The sequence below is a fragment of the Pyrus communis genome, chromosome 9 (assembly GCF_963583255.1).
Source record: "Pyrus communis chromosome 9, drPyrComm1.1, whole genome shotgun sequence".
NCBI classification, from domain to species: Eukaryota; Viridiplantae; Streptophyta; class Magnoliopsida; order Rosales; family Rosaceae; genus Pyrus; species Pyrus communis.
The window spans coordinates 21921885-21942836 of record NC_084811.1 but is presented as its reverse complement, the minus strand read 5'-3'; the positions used below and the strand labels follow the sequence as shown (position 1 = coordinate 21942836).

The window sequence follows — 20952 nt, the reverse complement described above, 5'->3', positions numbered from 1 at the left end:
TTTCCTTCCCGACTCCATATTTATAAGCGATTAGCTCTTGCATTACCGAGTCCAAGACCAAGTGAGCGACATCTTGATGCTCTCTGCCAGGCATCTGTTAAAAAGGAATATTTCTCCACCAGTAGGAAGACTGCTATGCTCGTCGGTCTGCCTTCTCCTGCTAGCAGACGACTTACGGAAAAAATTTCACTATAAATAGCCAAGTCAAATAAGGAAATTGATAATCACGAATTCTATTATTTAGAAACTCTCTTCCCGACTTTTTAGTTTTTCTCTCACACTTTCTGACGTGGGCATCACAGGCACTTTGGCAAACACACTAATTGGGTATGATTATACCATTTCAGGTCTGGATCTCACAATGTTGTACACATCGATGTTAGTCAATTGATATGGTGTCATCTCTTTTGCAGGTTTCGGACTTGAGAGGCGGGGTTTAAGAGGAAGGCCCTAACAACATAAATTAACTTTTATTTTCACAAAATGAAGGATAAAAGGGGTTCAATCCTCATGATGATAACAATATAATTAATAATAACCACCTACCACTTTGTATTACAGTCTAATGATATTTCTCTTCACTTGTAAATAAGAGATCTTATTTTAATATAGCTTAAAAACACTCGCCTTACTCTGCATCATGCCCCCAAACACTCGGAAACCTTTAAAAAGTTAGACAAATGTGATGGCCCCTACTTAACTTAGGAAATTTGGTTAGTAGTTCACTTTTCGGGGGCTGGTTTTAGTATTACTACTTAGTACTATTACTGTATGATGGTCAGATTTTTTATTGAATGTATTTTACACATATCTGCATTTAATAAACAAAAGCGATCCATTCCAGGGTTGATAAGCGGATTCTTACCTTGCCAATTCTCGAGTCATTTTTAGTTCTGCTGGCAGAAGTTGGTTTCTCTTGGGGGAGAGCTAATACTGATAGGTGATAGCTTAGCAGCAAAGGAAATTCTTTGAGAATCTGTCAAAGAGAACTTGTGAATTGGTAATAGCATCAAAGCACCACAAACATACGAAAAAACATGGAAAACACCATATTGGATGGGGAACCATATGGCATTGATATCTTCCGAATACAAAATATGTTCAACATTCGTGTGTGGTTGAAGGCATTTAAGAAGTGACATCTAACCAAAGCTATAGACTAGAAATTTCCTTACCAGAAGAAGTTCGAGTATCAATGAGGGTTCTTGTACAAGGAAGACCGTCTTTGCTGTCATGATAATGACAACACAGCTAGAACACAAAGACCTAAGATCCATGAGGTAAGTCGAAACCCAACATCTGAAGGATGTTCTTCTCTATGCTTCAGGAAGAAATGAACCTTTACAAAATTATTCTTTATGAGATCAAATTTCCAGGAGAAAACTACAAAGGAAACAAAAAATAATAATTACAAGAAGCTGCTTTGACCGCAAATCAGGTAACAATTTCCTTACCTTTATTAAGTCTTCTTTCAGTCCTCCGCTTTTTCAAAACCAGAACCAGCCATAGTATCATGCTTTCTTTCTACCGGAAGATCTCTGGGTACAAATTTTAGCTGGTCAGACCAATTGAAATTGATTTAGCAATGCTAGTTCCAGCTCAGCGTTCAAAGTGGGTGAAGATCTATTGCAATAATACATTCATATACGACTAGAGAATAAGATTAATCAACTAAAATGGTACTCCTAAAAACACCTTGGGAGTCCATCAGAAGTCGGCAAAAATGTTTAACATATTTAATCGAAAAGAGTATTCATACATAAACATATCAATATAATAATATATCATGACAAACGATCAAGATTAAATCATGTATATTGCATTCCTCCTCCTTTTTATAAGTGCACAGTTTCTACTTCTTCAGTTTTTATACGAAAAACAAAAAACCTGTTTCCCCTTCTTTCTGAAAACAAAGGAAAAATGAAATCTTTACTCAAGAAAAAGAAATTGTATAATAGGACGGACTAGAATTCCACAAGGAAAACACGAGCAGAGATAAAGCTAAAACAAACAGACACCTATCGTAACAAATAAATAGTAAATGAAAACCGGTCTCTATGTAAATTGTAAGCACGGACGGAAAATCTATTTAAATTTCTACGATTTTTTGTTGTACAAAGGATTTACAAAGTTGAGAACACATAAAGAAACTTATCAAAAAGGAATCAATGAGTACTAAAGAATTGATGAGTAACTACACTACTAATAACCACAAACTTGGATTTGACAAAGCGGCAACAAAACTGGGTCACTCACTGGGCATGGAATTGACATCGGCAGTTGGGGCACGTCTTCTTCTCCATGTTGAACCAGCGAAGGATGCAAGATGGGTGATAGACGTGAGAGCACGGCATCCGAATGAGCTCACTCCCTTTCCCGTCCGACAGTTCCTCCAAACATATACTGCAAGTACCCAAGTCGCCATCACCCCTTTCCAAAATTCTCTCCGCCCCCAATTTCTCAACCACAAAATCCAATGAGAACGATGACGAGGTCGAACCTCCATTGCTACTACCAATTGCAAGTAAACCCATTGAGTCAGACAAATCATCGAACAGGTCGTCGACATAATCAACAGACAGGATTTCAAGTTGAGCCACCATGATGAATCCCAGCGAGCCATTACGATTTGCAAGTTTCAAGGCCATAGATTTGATATAGGGTGCTAACGCCTCGTAGATGGAAGGATCGAGGCTGAGGGAAGAGGAGAGAGAGCGGAAGTGGGCGTGCAATTCTGAGTGTACGAGTTGGCGGGCAGCAAAACGAAGCGTGGCGTACCGGTCGGGACCGAGTGGGAATTCATCGAGAACATGGGTATGGAAGCGCTTTTGATGAATCTGGTCCTGACGGAGAGAAAGCTCGCCGACGAATTGGGCCTTAGGGTCCGGCGGGGCGTGGAATCCCTGCAGCTTCACAGAGACCCAGAAGTCCGATGTTCGGAATGAGAACGAGGAACGCTGAAACGCCATTGATCGATCGCTTGAAACTTGAAATTTGATGTGAGAGAGAGAGAGAGAGGGAGAGAGAGGAGATTTGACGTCGGAGAGTGAATGAGAGGTAGATGACGACTTAATGAAGGAAGCAAAGGGCGGGTTTAGACTTGAGACTCCGCGTATTAGTTTATAGCCGTTAACTTCGAATTCAAAAGCAAAGCCGGTTTAGTTATATGCAGGTGGTGATTTTTGAATTTGTTGGCCCAAAATTTTTAATGGCCGTTTGCTGTTGCCTTGGATTTCTGTTTTTAACTGAAGTTAGTGTAACATATTATTACGCTCGTGAGCATCTAAAAATCTAGATTTTTATAAGAACAAACTTTTTACAACACTTGACATTTCGGTTTGTTACTATTAGATTACCGCAAACGAATCAAAAAATTGTTTACACTCTCAAGCATAAATAAAACTTCTCTAAAAAATTATAAGATTTGGATAAATACAATTCATGGTTTCTAATATTTAGCTGAAAGTCTAATATTTTGGTTGTTGACTACTAAAACGTTACATAATTATCAGTTTGATGTTGCTATCGCATACTTTGCTGGCCTCAATAGCCATTTCGTGTTAAAGAAGACTGATACTTCATATTAAAAATTTAGGGGTGCTTCCAAAATTTGAGTGGCATTGAAGCTACCCAAAAGGACAACGTAATTGCAAATGAACTTACGTCAATATAATATCTTTAGAAAGGGTGACGTGAGAATCACCTCAAACGTTTTTGCAGGAAAAAATGAAATGATTAGTTAAGTTATGGATGATATCGCTTTAAAGTTTCAATGTCAATTTATGTCTTGCGGCGGAGTTAAGATGTCAATGTGTCACTTGTGGTGAAAAAACCCTTACTAGCAACCTTGTACATAGGCATCTTACCAATTTTAGTCCTTCCACCCTTACTAGTTTTGAGTCTTTTGACAAATTTTTGCCCATTTTGTGCCATGACAAAATGTTGAAATGTCATTTTAAGGCATTGAATCCTGTTTGATGTTATCAGACTGGGAAATGACGATATTGTACTACAGTGTAGCTCTATTCCTTTTCAAATAGATCTTAAGTTCAAATATTGTAGATGACAATTAATTCCCTCACCCCTTAGCAATATATACCGTCACATTATGTACGCAAATTCTCAAACACAACCGGACGTTTGCGTGTTCATAATATGCATAAATCCTCAACACAGCAGTTCAACATGAAATTTTGTTGCCTTGTTTCCAATAAACTTCTCTTTAACAGAACAAACATTAAAAGACAAATATTAGAAAATGTTGAAAGTTGAGGTTCCATTGTAAAACTAATTAGCAATATGAGGAATAACCAGAGGCAGATCCGATTATGGACCCGGGTGGTCCTGGGACCACCTGGAAGTCTGAAGAAGTGTATGATTTTCAGAGCATGCTATCCGCACGAGATGATAGTCTTCTGAAGAAATTGGTTGGTACCAAGGGTTGCTTGGTTCGGAATCTAGGATGCCTCAGCCAAATAATGCCTGCAATCACAGCAATCATCTTGAACGGTATTACGTAGAACAGAGAGAGTTAGATGGGTCACAATTTATCCGACTGGGTCTTTTCGACCGGGTTGAGCTTAGCTTTAAATTTTAATAACCACCTTTCACATTGATCTAATGGCTACAAAAATATGAACAATAACATGTGTATTTTAAGAGGTGCACTAGGCAGATAGTACTTTACTGCAGTAGCGAAAAACAATCATGTCTATGTACCATGATGCAGCGTCCGATTCTTACCAATTTCCCTCCTCTCTAAAAGCTAACAATTTAAGGATCAATTCCTCACCTGTTTCTCATCAATTCTCTGACTCGAGGATAGATTGAGATGGGATTCAACCGAATAAATGTACATAAGTTCTCAAACACAACCAAATTTACTACGCTATTTGCGTGTTCATATTATTCATAAACCCGCAATACAACAGTGCAGGATAAAAATTTATTGCCTTGCTTCCAAGAAACTTCATTTTCAACAGAACAACCATCAATTTGCAAACACTAGAAGATCCATGTTAGTTAGATAGTATTTCCTCGTCTACCTCCTCGTGATTTTCAGAGCATGCTATCCGCGCGAGATGGCAATCTTCTGAAGAAATTGCTTGGAATCGAAGGTAGCTTGCTTCGGAATCTAGGATGCCTTAGCCAAACAATGCCGGCAGCCAGAGCAATCATCTTGAATGGTGTCACGTAGAGCACCACAGCGGCAATTAGACACAAAAATAAAAACAGGCTGCTTGCTCTTGGGTCTCTCCAGCTAAGGACCGCCTGAAATCTCTCCCCCTGAGTTGCAATGTCTCCAACCACTGTCTGAATTCTTCCCGCCACACTTCGTAGTCTGTCATACCTCATCCTCACGACATCTTGAGCCTTAGACGTAGGGAAGGTGTCAAACTCTTCATCCATTTCATCCGGGTGAACTACCTCTGCCCATGAAAGTTTAGTGTCCATGTGAGGCGGATGCCTTGGACGGAAGCGAAAGTTCCATAATCCGATGAGAAACATGTAGAGAAAGATAGTTGACAGAATCAATTCAGGGTAGCAGATCAGTAGGAAAAACAGGAAATGGACTAAAACAGTAGTGATCGGGTTTTTCCAATGACGAACTTCACCAAGCCACCTGCTCATGGAGATGAGGCCGGAGAATAGAGAGACAATTCTAAAAAAGTTAGCCTTACTTCTTCTCATGCTCCACATGTGGGAGTCTACATCTAGCATGTACTCGACAACCTCTTTCCTTAGTGGTGGCTCAGCTCTGCCAAGTCTCACGGCTACAATGTTCATTGCCTGGTATCTCAAACTATCCAACTGGTTTACAGTGAATGGATGCAGATAATGCATTTTTGGCAGCAAGGGGTGGCCGTAGAGGTAAATTATATTAGTTAGTGAAAGGCATGTAAATCTTACTGCTAATTGGAGCTCCCCCATTTTTTTCAATCCGGATGGTTGTAGGACTAGAAGCGGATAAGAGTTTGTATAAATCCGATCCATTTCTAGGGTTGATAGTCGAATTCTCACCTTGCCAATTCTCGAGTCATTTTTAGCTCCACTGCCAGAAATTGGTTTCTCATTTCCACCGAGGTGGCAGTTGTCGAAAACTCCCAGTGTGATCACCGTGCAAGGGTCGTAGACCTCCCATGTATATTGTTCATTCCACTTGGGACTGTAGCTTTCGATGATTGTTCTGGTCCTCACCCATTTCTGCCCGTACTTGGCTATGCAGTAGGCATCTGTTGTTGCTTTGTCACCCTTGTTCTTCATTGGAAGAAGTCCTTGCGCGCTTAAGATCCCTACTTCAAGAATCCCAATTGGATGCTTCCATAGCTGCCTGGCAGTAGGCCTCACGTCGCTTATGTACAAGGTTGATTCATCTAGTACATGATAAGCACCCTCAAGACAGACTCTGAGATGGACTCTGGTCGAAAACTTGTGCTCGTGCCTTTTGTCTCCCTCCAAAGCACCAAAGCCAAATTTTTCAAGGTTGAACCAACGTGAATGGACTGGCCTGTGATCCAACCGCCTCTCAAAGATTGTCAGCGGCAGGCTTATTTTTCCCACGTGTTCATCTTTTGCAGCACTCACTTTATTTTCAACTGTAAGCACAAGCTGTTCTTCAAAAGGCTCAGCTGCTACGAAGACCAAGTCTTCGTTCCACATGGGATTCGCTGTCCTGGTTGGAGAGACCTTTGTTTTAAGTGTTTGATTTCCGACATGAGCCTTGACGAAAGCTTGTGGTGGTTGGCTTCTATCGTGTGGCTCCACATCCTGAGCTTCGATTACATTAACTCTGAGGTACCACAGCTTCGGCGAGACATAAACCTTGGAGCGAATGCTGAAAACTCCCTCTCCGTGAACTGAAGCAGCGTCTGAGTGCCAGGCTTCTGGGAAAGCTTCATCAGCCTGTGTACCCATCCAAACTGCAAGCATCACCTCTCCTCTAACCTTAGTATCTTGTCGCCGGTCTTCTAATCTGTACCATTGAGGTGCCAAAGGGCTATCTGGTGGAACTCTAGTCGGCACCTCATGCATGTCAAACACCACCTTCCCAATGTAGTCATCTCTTGCCACCTTCCCTTTATCCTTGACATAAACTTCGAGTACCGAAGACTGAATCTTCTCTTTTGCAAATGCAAAAACTTCCTTCCATTCAGGGTTTGTCTTCTTCTCAAAGTGCTTTGTTTTGCCCTTGTAATTTCCCAGCTTCACTTGTACATATGGATCACAGCTTCCCGTCACGGGGTTTGTTGGAAGATCTTTCGCTTTCTCAACTCTTACATATAGATAAAACATCTGCTCAACAAGATCGTAAGTGCTCGTAGCTCTATCGCTGCTTATCCACCCTCCTCCACCGCGAAGTCCTCCATGTGGCCATCGTTCCCCGAGCTGGGGCTTCGTGTCCTTCAACTTGTAGTCCTCTTGGTTAGGTGCTGCTTGTGACTTCATTGGTGCAACTTTGTATGCTTCTCTAGTACCTGAAAAACACATATACAGTTACACATCAGTAATAATTGTAAAAAATATCTGCAGAAAATTAGCTCTATTTCAGATATAGATTTCAGGTTCCTCTCACCTTAGCACACAAGAAAACCTTGAATCCCAAGGGTTTCTCTTTTGATAATCCTCACCTTCTCTGTTAGATTTGTATGTTCTAGCCAATGATTCTCGTCTTAGAGTAAATTCACGACTGCGAATTTGAGCTGTTCCTGGCTTTACAGATGCTTAAGGTACAGTACTCTTGGATACTGCTTCTGTGGTATTAAGAGTCACCTTCTACAAGCAAGTCAGAATCCTGCATTTTCTTGTCTTCAAACTTTTAGGGCATCTGCCACCTCCACTACCAGTTTCGAATTGCCTTTTTGGTTGCTGTCATGTAAACCAAAAAGGAATTCTGTTAGCTTTGATTGTATAAAGAATAATCAAAGTATTGATTGAAAATGACAATGGCATGGAGGAAGTGTGATAGTGAAGGTATTTACTATCTAAACCACCATTCCGAACCTCTTAAAAGCAAGTTCAAGCAAGACATACTAACATCCGATCGTAATGTTTCTTCTTTATTATCATATTGTGCTATAATGAGCCCAAGCTGCAACTTAAATATTTAGGCAAATACTATATGGGTTAATAACTCACGTTTATACTTGCTTTTGAAAGAGTCTGAATAGCGATCCTCTTTACTATTTGTATGCTTAAATTTTGTATTGGACCAAATAATGCCACTGCTAAAAAACTGGAAAGAAAACAAATAGAGTTGGTTAATTAGTTGTTCTATATTTCTGGAAAGAGATAAAAAGATGCCCCACTTGTGAGGACAAAGATGGTCTTTTGGACTCCAAAGTTTCAAAACATTGTGATTTTAGTGCAACTTTCACTTTCCTATATTCTCCCCTTTTTTTATTTAAATTGTCAAACTTCATGATGAACAGCCCAAATTACCCTTCACCCTACCTTGGTTGTTTTGAAGAATCCAGCATGCATGACCAGTGCAATCTTGTAATTTTGCTTGAAGTGCATCAGTTGGACTATTTGGGCAGTTCTCTTCTTTCTGCTGCAAAGCTAACGTATGCAAAGCAAAACAGAAAAAGATGATTAAAGAGAGAGTTTAAAGGAGTGTGGTGAGCTTAAAAGAAAAGCAAAAGCAGTTTGCAGAAAGAAAGCTCAAGGGAAGGTCACCTTGCACACGAAGATGCTTTTGTTCATTATTCTCTTACTTTATTCTCTCTTTAATTTAGATATAATTTAGGATTGAGAATGTTGGTCTTCTCCTCTTTAGAAAAAAATTGAGGGTTTTTTAGTTGGTTGCTGGTTAGGATGCATTATTGCATTCGACAAGTGCATGTACACAATTTTGCTCTCATGGGAACTTTCTGAGGTGCTAGTCGGAAGATAGGTTACTGCGAGAGATGTTATTTACACAATTTTATAAACGTGTGCAAGAATTTATTGTCAGTTAGGTTTGGGAATCAATGACACAATCTATGTGAAGCACTTTGTTATATATTCATCATATTATTCAGAACCTCACATGCTTTGCTAAGAAGAGCACTATAGCAATAATCTTCATTTTCTGCTGCCTTTCCCCTCGGAAAGATAAATGAATGTTTGATGGAGATATTTTCAAGAGATTTTTTAGCATGCACCGTTGTATGAATAATATGTGGCCATTGAACAATCCTAGTCTGGGTTCTAATATTTCATTTATTTGGTGCATGTCATATACCGGAACATAATAAAACTTTCAGAGTTATTATTCCCTCAAAGCTAGACTGCTAGAAGATATACAGAGCCAGTTTTTAAGTGCCAAAGATGATTTGGCCATCATGAAACTCTGTTTGCAAGAAATTAATTAGCTAAATACTGCTCTCATCAATTGTAAACAGCTTTATATAAACTTAATATTATTTCATAATCAAGGGATCTTTTATTCTTTGCTTTAGTGCAATAAAATGCACAAATAAAGAAAAGTTTCCCCACTTCCTAAACACTTCAATTAATTAGTTTTTAAGTGTTCACAAATTGTCCCATTTTTCTAATTATATATATATATATATATATATATATATATATTCCATTTTTAATAATTTATGCATCTTTCCCAAAAGAAAAAAATGGAGAAGACGACCCTTTTGTGTAGGTCGGTTGACCTTCAAGAAAAGTTAGGACAGCAGCTCTGTGGCTTCGGACTGACCGTGAAGGATAAAAATGTACGATTATGTTACGAGTGCTATAAAAATACGAGAATATACGAAAAACAAATTTAAAATAATTTAGCCTATCTTAGGGTGAAGATTTGAAACAAAGGTACGATATTCATTAAGCAAATCAGAATTCGTACAAACTGAAGATAGTGTGCATAATGGGCCTCGATAAAAACCTTGCCGGGATTAAAAACAAAAATATAAGAAATTAGCCACAAGATCATGCACAAACTAGAGCTATAACACCAAAAAAAAAGGGAAAAGTAGGGTTGATTTAGATACGCCAACAATGTATAATAAAAAAATATTAAAAAGATTTGTAATTCAAGTAATTATGAACGTTTATTCTTACATTTGAGATCTTACGTTCAATTTCTCATTTTCACTCTAGTTTGTAATAATAATAATAATAATAATAATAAGTAAACATAGATCACCAATTTCAAGTCACGGAAGACAGGAAACATAAACGTTGTATTTAAGTACCCAAAACTTGCAAAAGGAATTTGAGAATTTTGAAAAATTTAGAATTATGAATGCACTCATCATGTAATATAATGCATTGGTTGCAACTTTAAACCAAATTTTTAGGAACCACGAAAAGGATATAGCAATATGAGATCATTTTGACCCAAACCCGAAAAAACAAAAGGATTCAAACCTGAAAGCTTTCTTCTATAAGCAGAGAACTAGATGAAAGTTCAACAACATTGATTGAAAAAACTTCACAAAATGAATTTTCTAAATTTGCAAAGAACCAACAAACAATTTTAAAAATAAGAGAAGAGAATCCTCTATAGATTCATTTTGTGGGGATCCTAAGGATCTCCACATCCTAACTGTTCATCGTACATCATGCCGACAGTTTTCTTTAGGTACTATTTGTGTTTAATTTTAAATAAAAATATCAAATGATTTCTGACCGCACGATGCACGATGAATGACCAAGATATGAGAATCCCTAAGATCCCCACAATTTAGGTACGGATGGGATCCAAATCCAAAAATAAGGGTTATGGATTTGGTAGAGAGTCACTTGCGCTGATTAGTTTATTTAAGGGTTATTTAGAGATAGACCCTTGAAATTCCTATTCTTCAAACAAAAATCCACATTTTTTTTTACTTTTTATTGTTTTGAAACAAACGATATCACTAAAGGGGAGGGAGTGTGCTTAGCCTCACAATGGACTAGCAATAATGCAGTTCAAATTCAATTTTGGCAAGAATCGAACATAAAAGTTCTCACTTACAAATGAAGAGGAATACCACTAGACTGTAGTAGGGGTGGGCACAGGCTGAGCCAGGTCCAAATTTGAAGAGACTGGACCGGACCCGCTTTAAAATGGAATGGGGCGGGGTGGGCCGGTTTTTAAAATTTTTGAAGTTGGAACTAGACATAACCCAGTCCATTTAAAACGGGCCAGTTCGTGCTGAGTCCAGGGGTCTAACAGAAGGGAATGACATCATTTAACTTGTCTTCCTCCGACGTCGCGAAACCCAGATGCCCAAGGACAAAACCATCGGCCACGGACAACACCGCCTTCAACACCATCTTTTCCAAGTCTGATGATGAAAAACACGTCCCTTGCGCCATCATTGTCGCCATTTTCGTCGATCTAGAGTCTACTGTCTTCTCTGATTTGGAGCCATGCACCATCTTAGTCCATCTAAGTGAGATTTCGATAAAATCAAGGGAGGATTAAGAGCAGGTTACGGTCAAAATGGTTTATGGACTTGCAGAGAGTGAGAGAGAAATGAGAGACATATGAACTTGGTGGGTTTCAGTTTGGAGTTGAAGAAGGAAGAAGGCTCTGGAAGCCTGGGAAGGCTTCGAAATCAAAGAGAAAGAAGGCTGAAAGGAAATTGAATTGGCAATTGCCTTCATTCAATTTCATTTTGTATCATTGTTATAGAAACGGGCTCAATTTCATTGTATTATTATTATAGGAATGGGCCCATCCATTCATTCAAATAAGTGGGCTTTTTTTTCCCAGCAGTAACCATTGCATTATAGAAACGGTCCGGTCCAGGGCCCCATAAGTCTGAAGATTTCGATCCACCCAGCCCTGTATATATCAACGACCTGCCTCGCCCTGTTTATTCTAAAAAAAAAAGGGACCCGTCCCGACCTGCGGGTCCTGTACCCATTTGCCCACCCTAGACCATAGTACTAAATGAATCAAACAAAAACCCACCTAATTATAAACATTCAAATAAAACTTAAATTTAGCCACTTAGTACTACGGTCTAGTGGTATTCCTCTTCACTTGTAAGTGAGAGATATTAAGTTAGATTCTAGCAAAAGACAAATTTGAACCACATTATTGCTAACGCACCATGAGGCTCATCCCTCTCCCCTTTAGCGTAGAAAATATCGTTTGTTAAAATATATATCTATATATAAAAATAAAAAATAAAAAATCTAAATTTCAAATAGATTGCCATGTAAACAATATATATAACCAATTATTACAACATATTCATAACTTATGCCACAAAATCCTAATTATATCAATAAATGTTATTGCTCACCCTAATTATGATAAGCAATTAAGCCCATATGGAAATTGTACTTTTCTTGTATCATAAATATTAGTAACATACATAAATTAATTTACCCATATTCAAAAAAAAAAAAAAAAAAACGATAGGAAATTTGCTAAAAATGACCTATTTTTTGAATTTTTTTATTAAAATATAATTTCCAGGATATGTATAGAATATACACACAACATGCATAACAATATAACAGAAATAGAATTTTTCTAAAATTTAATACGCACTATAAATGTACATATGGGTTTAATTGGTAGTGACGGAGAAGGAGAAATCTTGTTTTGCATGAACGAGTTAGAAATACACATTATATACAAGACATGGACATAATATGTTCACAAATCTTAGCTCAACCCAAACACCCAGACCTCACAATTCTCTTCGAAATCAGAAAAATGACATCATCACCTATAAGTTTTTACAATTTATATGCAAGTATTTTCATCATTTCACTTTTGTGCACGGTGTGCATGACCGGTTTGTCTTATTTTAGTCTAAAGATTAAAAAAAAAAAAAAGGTCATTTTTGGCACTTTCCCCAAAAATATCAGGCATATTTTCGTAAATTCCTTTTACAATCACTTTTTTTTTTTTTTTGTCAAATTACAATCAATTATTTTGAATCAATTAATATTGGTTGAATCATCTAATTACCTACATATAAATTAATTTACCTACTGATTCGTTTATGCATTTTGCCACTGCACATAGAACACAAACATTTATCGCGAATAATCCCTCAAAAGAAAAAATTTGAGCAAACAAACTTTGGCGGATGATTTACCTGTTGAAAACAGAAACATAATAAACTCCGCTGGTAAATCTTGTCTATACAATGTTCCTGAACCAGCACATTGTTCAACACGTCGGAAATCAGATACAACAGGAAATAGATGATTTGAAAATACATCAGGAAATGGATATTTCATGAACGAAGAACCCGTTTTCCAATTCTTTATGGGGGTGTTTCACATGTCAATTATATCCAGTCTTTTTACAAGTTTGGTGTAAATTAGAGGTGAAGATTACCACATCAGAATAAGTGCAGGGTCGTCCTCGGAAGTGATGCTAATGTCACAATGGAGACTCCTTCCATGGCAATCTGTCAAGTCCGTCAACTATGGCCCTCCGGAACTCACCATTGTGGAGAAGGAAAGATGAGACATGCCCGCCAGTGACCCATCTTACTTCTGAACCCGGCCAAGCTTTTTGAAGCTCTAGCACAGAGTGTTTCGGGATGTACCCATCATCCTGAAACATGAGTGCAGTTAAAGGAAAGACTGGTAAAGCTAAGCAAGGCACAAAAACCAACAGACAAAAAAAGATACGTCGCTTTATTGCAAACCATATCGATATGTATTTATCATCGTTAAATGATGGAGGTCAGTTTATCTACATCACAATTTAGACGGAAAACACTTTGAACCCTGGAAACTGATTATGTTACTGATGCAGAACTTTTAAATTCCATAATGACTTACTAGGAGTTGTATACAGTGGTCTAGTTTTATCAAGAAATGGGAAACGGTTCCTATTAAGAAATGGGAAAACGCTAACAGAATCTTAAACATGGGTTAATAACAAATGGGTAGAAAGGTAACCTCATAAGTACTTACAGTGGCAGAAACAAATATCACAGCATTGGGATTTTTTGGAATCGGAAAGCGTGTGACATCTGTGAGAGACAGGACATTGCGCATCCGTTCTCTCACCTCCTCGAGAGTCATTGCAGCCTTCTGCACTGCAAGATCATCTCTCAGTGCTTCCCATGCAGTTGCATGCTGTAATATTCCCTCACAGAATGCCACAACAGCTGAGTGTGGAGAAAGAAAAGGAAGGGTTGCAACAGGTGTAGGGTGCAGTGATCCAACCATCGCAGCATGTACTCCTCCTAGGTTCCACACAAGCATTATATTTTGGGCCAAAAGAAAAATAATTAAATGAAGTTTGCGAGTGTTCTAGTTCTCGGGAAAAGTTCATTGACTTATTCCAAAGTCAGAACTAAAAATAGCTTCAGCTTTCAAGCAGATAGAAACTAATTAAACCAGTCTAAATTTTAAAGAAAACATATATTTAAACCGAAGAAATATGGGAACCAATTCTTCCAACCTCTACTCAAAGCTATAGCAAGAGATGGAGTTGAGTCTTTACCCATACTAAGTCCACAAACACCCATCTTGCCAAATCCCACCTCACAGTCTAACCAATGCAAGAGACTGCGAGCTTCTTCAATGGTTGCCTTTCCTAATAAAAGCAAGTCACTAACGCACAAGAGTCTTGCCCCACGCTGCATTACAGGACGTCTTTGTCCATAGAAGGGGCTGCAATACATATCAACCTTAATCAAACGCTGGAAACTACAAATAATAATCAAGTAAAACTCTGATATCATTTACAGAAGGTGTCTCACTATGCAGAATAAATTCATACCTCTCAAGCACCATAGTAGCAATGTTTTCCTTCAGCAACGGTCCACCAAGACGTAACCTTCGTTCAAATGTATGGTCCCCAGTTCCTGCAAAATAGAAATCGCAAATTGTAATGCAAAGGGGTAAATAAGAAATTCCATTAAGTGCTACTACAAAGGAATTCTATCAGAAGTTGGTCTATGTGATCATCCAATATTTGACACTGAGCAGTTTGAAATAGCTCACATTTCCCAATCAACAATATAGTTTCAAAAGCAATGACTTACTTGAGAGAAACAAACCAAGTACATTCGACGGCCATATTCATCAATCTTTCAAGGAAAAAAGAACAGTTCCAAATATAGTTCCCAAAACTAGTTAACACTTTAAACTCAATATTAGACTCTTTGAGACAAGTATACAAGTCGAAGACAGTCCCATTTGAATTGTACACCTTTAAAATAAATAAACAAATCATATTTCTAGCATTTGATTTCTAATTCTGAAATTTCAATGCTCAACACAATGAACAGTGCCAAGTTCACTGCTACTTGCCTTGAGGCCGAAAACAGCATTTCATCAGTAAGCTAGGCTCAAAGTTCATATTTGTAGCGATAAACCAAACCGGTAGTGTAAATCCAACCTACCAAAAATTTACCAACGATTTGATATACTACATTCTCGTGTAATAACCAGAACAGAAACAATAAAATGACCCACTAGTAATACATTAATCCCAAAATGTCAATCCTAATTTATCAGTGTATAAAAAGATATAACTGCGACGATACCTGCAAGATGAACAACACAGGCCATTCTCTGAGGAGGAACCGACTTCGGAACAAGAAATGCAACTCTTGCACGGTGACTCTCAGGAGGCAATGCACCGAGAAGCTGCTCATCACAAGGCGTCCTGAAAATCCCTTCTCTGAGAGAAGCCGTCTTGCTCTCCCAAACAGTTTTCCAAGTGGGTTGGATCACAGCGGGAGGCCAATTCTGCCCAGCTGCTTCCGGGAAAAGCTGCTTTATCATCCTCTCGAGCAACTCAAGCTTTGAGCCGCCCCACCCTCTCGAAAAAAATTGAGGGCTTATCTTCGTTCTGTGCATGAATGCACCATACACATGGTCCAGAACATAATGGAGCATTCCCAGATTCACAGTCACCATTTTTCAGAGAAACCCAGAAATTTAAACACCAAAATTTTTACAAAAAATGGTTTTTTTTTTTTTTTTTTTTGATCAATTTAAACAAAACCGAGATGGGATTATATGAAAATTTTCAAAAACAGAGAAGAACCCAGAACCCAGAATCCAGTGTGTTGGAAAAAATAAGAAATTATGAATTTAATCATCTGAAAGTCATGATTTGGGGATGAACAGATTAGAGATAACTTAAAATTTTGAAATAAACACCCAGGAACTGTGGCGATTGAGAATCGAGAGGCATGGGCGGTGAAGAAATCAATGGAAGACTGAGAAGAAGAAATCCATGAGACAGAAGGAGATGAGAGGTAAAGGGATGGTGAGAGAGAGTGGAGGAGATCCAAAATGCGAAAGCGAAAGGGTCAAACCAAAACATAAACAAAAACTGTGGGCTGAGACTAAACATGGGATTGACAAGGTGGATTGGGGCCAGTGCCACCTCATGCTTCTTTATCCATTCTTCTTATTTTATTCCTAATTTATTCTGTGCTTGCTTTTTGTGATAACAAAGTTTTACATTGAACGAATTCACAGTTTCCGAGTATTTTAATTTCGAATTGGATTATATGTGTAAAATTTTCTTTACATGTTATGTTTAATTGCGAATTACTGCATGCAAGTTTTTCTTTACATATAAATGTATCATTGAACGAGATGCAAGGGAAGCAGTTAAATCATTTTATGTAATTTTTTTTTTTTTTCAAATCATTCATGTAAGTTATTCTTTATTATTATTGTTTTTCTAATTTAAAGATAAAGATAATGATCTATTTTTCTAATGACCCTTTTAAAAATTGTTTCAAAACAAGTGTAATACAAAAAAAGAAAAAAGAAAAAGAAAAAGAGACTGTTATAGAAATATTTTAAATATTGGTTGTTAAATTTGAAATATTGACATGAAATAAGTGAATGACGTGGCATTGAAAGAGTGTCTAAAAGTACAGTTATAGGATGTGCATGACTACTTTTTTTTTAATGCCCCTTTATTATCTGTATGTTGAGTGTCCCTTTAGAGCAGTTCCAGCCCAAGGAAAATGGACCGGCACCAAGTGAAGAAAATGGACCGGGACTCTGTCCATCACCTCCAGCCCAAGAAACAGGCTGGCACCCAGCCCAAGCCAGGCAGCAGCCCAGCCTATTTCGGACGGACCCAGAAGCCGGTCCATTTCCCTGGCGCGTGCAAAACATGCGCGAGTCCAGGCGAGTAGCCGACAGGCTTTGCAGGCGGTGGGGCCCTCGTGCAGGGCAACTTGCATTCATCCGGCTGAGGGCTACGTGGCCCTCCTCAGAGCCGTTGGATTTCCAACGGCTAGTTTTTGTAGGCCGTTGGATTTCCAACGGTAAAAAAAAATTAAATTTCAATTTTAAATTGGACCGTCCGATCACAGATCAACGGTCCACGTTTTTTTACCAAAAATTAAAAAAAAAAAAAAGGCCCAACGGTCAGAAATTTGACCGTTGGCCACGTGACAGCGTGTTGGCTGTTGGATTTGATTATTTTTCAAATCCAACGGTCCAGATTAATTACAACATTAAAATTTATTAAAAATTGTCAAAATTTTTTTAAAAAATACAGAAAAAATTTAAAAAATTATTATTATTTTTTTTTTCTATAAATACCTAACCCTCATCTTCCACCTTACACCACATTTCAATATTTTCTACACTTTCTACATTTGAATATTTTGTACACTTTGAGAGAAAAAAATGACTTCGTGGAAGCTCAGTGAAGATGTTACGTTGTGTGAATGTTGGGTTCGCACTACTCATGACCCGATTACGGGTAATGAGATGGATAAACGAGAAATGTGGACAAAAAAAAAGAAGATGAGGTTCTGGACAATGCCACGTGGCACTACGTGATTGGTTGAAAATCTTAGCGGAAATCTATTCAAAAAATAGTACGTTTGGATAATGACACGTGGCGTGACGAGATTGATTAAAAATCTTATCGAAATCTTGTCTAAATTATTGTAAACAGGAAGTGACACGTGGGTTGTCGGGATTGGTTGAAAATCTTAGCGGAAATCTATTAAAAAAATAGTACGTTCGGATAATGACAGGTGGCGTGACGAGATTGGTTAAAAATCCTATCCGAAATTAAAACTATTTTTTTATTATTTTATAAAAAAATTATGTAATATTTTAAATGGACTGCGTGCCAGCGCATTTTGTAAGGGTAGAGATCGTTTGTGCCACCGCATTTTTAGACTGGGTGCCAGCACATTTTTTTTGGGGTGGAGATGCTTTGGCCTATTACTGTTCATTGGGTCTATTACTGTTCAATTAAGTGGATAAATGGGCTGGGTGCTAGCGCAAAGTGGATAGGGGTGGAGTTGCTCTTAGTGAAAGGGTCATATTTTTATACTGAAGATTAAAAAAAGAAAAAATTTATTTATGAGTATTTTTTTTAGAAGCTTTTTTATTTTTTTGGTGATAAAAATGCATTTCATTTAACAACTTAAAACGGTCCAGATACAAATAGACACACCAAAAAAAAAAAAAAAAAAAAAAAAAAGATACATCAGCCAAACACCAAATCTGAAGCCCAAAATACATCAAACCCTACACCCATTCAATCGGCACAGCCACTGCAAAAAACGCTGCCATCATAGTAACAAGTCTGAAGACAACGAAAAGAGCGGTCATGCTAAAATGGGGACATAGTTACACACATAAGCAGTCGATCAAGTGGATAAAATATGATCTTGGGATCCCAAATCCTTCGAGCCATGAGTTTGAAGCCCACCAAGGTGTGGCTGAGAGAGAGCCGAGGAAGAGATTTGCAGCAAGTGGAAGCTTTGGCATACATAATAGTGATTTAGCATGTGATTTGCAGCAAGGTAGGAGTGCAACGTTAGATCTAGCGGGATGGTGAGCATGGGTGAGCACAATCCGGAGTGAGTGTGGTGGAGAGGAGGAGCAACGGACAACAAAACTTGGGTTGACGGAGTGGAGGATGTTGATGGAGGAGGCAGAGGAGTGGAAGAGAAGAAAGTGCAACCGATATCAAGATTAAGTTTAATCCTTCCCCAACCAATAAGGTGTCTCGGGCCTTCAATCTTTCAATCCCTCGAACATGCACTTCCTCCTCTACTGAGGAGAAAAACTTATATTATGTTTGGACGAGGGAAATAAACAAGGAATTTTGGTAAAAATTAGAATTTATAAATTGACAAGCACCAATTCTCTTATTTGGATTCGTAAACATAGAAATTTAGAAATAAACATGGAATTTTGGTAAAAGTTAGAATTTATAAATTGACAAGCACCAATTCTCTTGTTTATATTCGTAAACATAAAAATTTAGAATTTCCGCATGTAAAAAAAACTTGGAATTTGGGACCTCCAAATCCCAAGTTCAAATTCCATGTAAATAGGTGTTATTTTTTAATTTCTATGATTGAGAGTTTAAAAATAAAAAAATTTTGTATTCAATTCCATTGTTATTTTAGGTTAACCAAACAAGAAAATTTACAAATTTTAAAAAATAAAATCTCGTTATTTCAATTTCCGATATTTTTAAATTCCTTAATAATTTTAAATTTTTTCACCCAAAAATAGTGTTATAAAATTGTTAATGTCACTTGACGTTACTAAGTGGTAGAAGAATCTAATTAAAAGATATGATATGTCTTTTTTATGTCGAAGAAAATGTCATTGCCAAATAAATAAAAATAAGGCGAACTCTGCAAGCACAGGTAGCCTAGCCCAAAATTAAGTCGCTGGAGAAAACCCAATACACAATTTTTTTATGGAAGACCAACAAGAGAAGATAAAGAAAAGAAATTAGGGTGAGTCCTTAATACTACACACTATTGCGTAGTCAAGCTTTGAAAAGTCAACAAAAATAATATTTTCTCAATTCAATGATGAATGTTTATTTTCCATACTATTAAACAGTCCGAACTATTAATAAAAAATTAAAAATTAAAGCAGTTTCCATCCAAGCACAAGAGCGGAGTTTGGTGAGGGCGTCCGGCATTAATGCGAGTCCATGTTTTTGTATTTCTTCTTTCCAAAAAGTTTAATTGCGTTAGGGAGTGGAAAACTCCATAATTTTGGTAATGAAAAAGACCTCCTCTCTCTTGCTGTCAACCTGTCGTGATCTAATTAGGTTGTCTGCAAGTGCCAATTAATACTGTTAGGTTTTTACATAATTTGGCCCACAGCAGACTACCACAAATCTTAAACTGCACTTTTTATGAAGCTCATTACTGAATTGTGACCTATAATATGGTATAATCCACCTATTATCCTTGTCACCCAGAACATGGTTTCTATTGGTTAATTAGCATGTGTTTTTCAACTGTTATTGACACTCCGTGAATTCTTCATGAATTCGGGTGTGGTTATTATATTATGTGGTTTTAAATGTAGAATATTGATGAGTTAGATGAAGACGATAAAGTTATAATATGTTCTTTTCAATCTCAACCGTTTAATATACCTTACATTAAAGATAACATGGTATTATATATTTTCGCACGTATTATCGGTTAATTATAAAATTTTGTACTTCAGGTACATTGTTTTGATTTTGAGTGTCAATAATAGTTTTATTATTTTACTCTGATATTCAGCAATAATGTATATATTTAAAAAATCAAGAGATGTTGTCATTGACCAACTGCACCTTGGTGCTTTGAGCTGGCTAGAATCCCACAGTGAGAGAAAGACTGGCCAGCAGTATAGATGTACGTGTGATATACACGTAAAAATACAGAACAATTAACCTTGTAGGCATTCATGTAGTTTTGTATTTTCTCTTATACATACTGTCTTGCATTTTACCATGCTATATGTGTGTTGGTTGGTCTATTACTAGAAAGTAGAAAGACCACAACTGCCTATCTGGGAGGGAAAACTTCAATGTAAGGTGTCTGAACACATCTTCTCTAACGCATCTCTTCAAAAACAGATAGACTCCGTCTCATCCAATCTAATGACGGTTCAATGTAAGAGTTGTCCTAATCGCCAGTAGAGCTGCCATACCTTGATGGTGAAGTAGATGAATTGCTAATCCAACCATGTGTTATAAGTGAAGGTGACACAAAAACATGTTTTTACCAATAGCTACCCTAA

General features: G+C 37.6%; 2 protein-coding genes across 4 annotated transcripts; both read right to left on the bottom strand.

The window, feature by feature from the left end:
• Positions 1 to 4736: 4736 nt before the first annotated feature.
• LOC137745978 (FT-interacting protein 1-like) lies at positions 4737 to 7464 on the bottom strand. Its single transcript, XM_068486014.1, has one exon. The coding sequence runs from the start codon at positions 7444 to 7446 to the stop codon at positions 5059 to 5061; it is 2388 nt and encodes a 795-aa protein (XP_068342115.1). The 5' UTR covers positions 7447 to 7464; the 3' UTR covers positions 4737 to 5058.
• A 5538-nt stretch (positions 7465 to 13002) lies between these two features.
• Positions 13003 to 16230, bottom strand: LOC137745685 (uncharacterized). 3 transcript variants are annotated; one of them, XM_068485685.1, is made up of 6 exons: positions 15456 to 16230; positions 14687 to 14771; positions 14408 to 14577; positions 13858 to 14147; positions 13286 to 13507; positions 13003 to 13097 (listed from the first exon to the last, which is right to left on the bottom strand). In XM_068485685.1, the coding sequence occupies exons 1-5, from the start codon at positions 15829 to 15831 to the stop codon at positions 13331 to 13333; spliced, it is 1098 nt and encodes a 365-aa protein (XP_068341786.1). In that variant the 5' UTR covers positions 15832 to 16230; the 3' UTR covers positions 13003 to 13097; positions 13286 to 13330. The 3 variants fall into 3 exon arrangements, with proteins under 3 accessions (XP_068341786.1, XP_068341784.1, XP_068341787.1); XM_068485683.1 differs by having other exon boundaries at positions 13003 to 13507; positions 15456 to 16229; XM_068485686.1 differs by having other exon boundaries at positions 13003 to 13507; positions 13873 to 14147; positions 15456 to 16224.
• Between the last annotated feature and the right edge of the window lie 4722 nt (positions 16231 to 20952).

Bases quoted from the DNA above. Each gene is read 5' to 3' on its own strand.
- LOC137745685 (XM_068485685.1), bottom strand. From the start codon at position 15,831: ATGGTGACTGTGAATCTGGGAATGCTCCATTATGTTCTGGACCATGTG. The intron at 14,772-15,455 runs GTATCGTCGCAG...TCTATTTTGCAG, and splicing joins CTGTGTTGTTCATCTTGCAG to GAACTGGGGACCATACATTT. The intron at 13,508-13,857 runs GTTACCTTTCTA...CTCATGTTTCAG, and splicing joins CCACTGTAAGTACTTATGAG to GATGATGGGTACATCCCGAA.
- LOC137745978 (XM_068486014.1), bottom strand. From the start codon at position 7,446: ATGAAGTCACAAGCAGCACCTAACCAAGAGGACTACAAGTTGAAGGAC.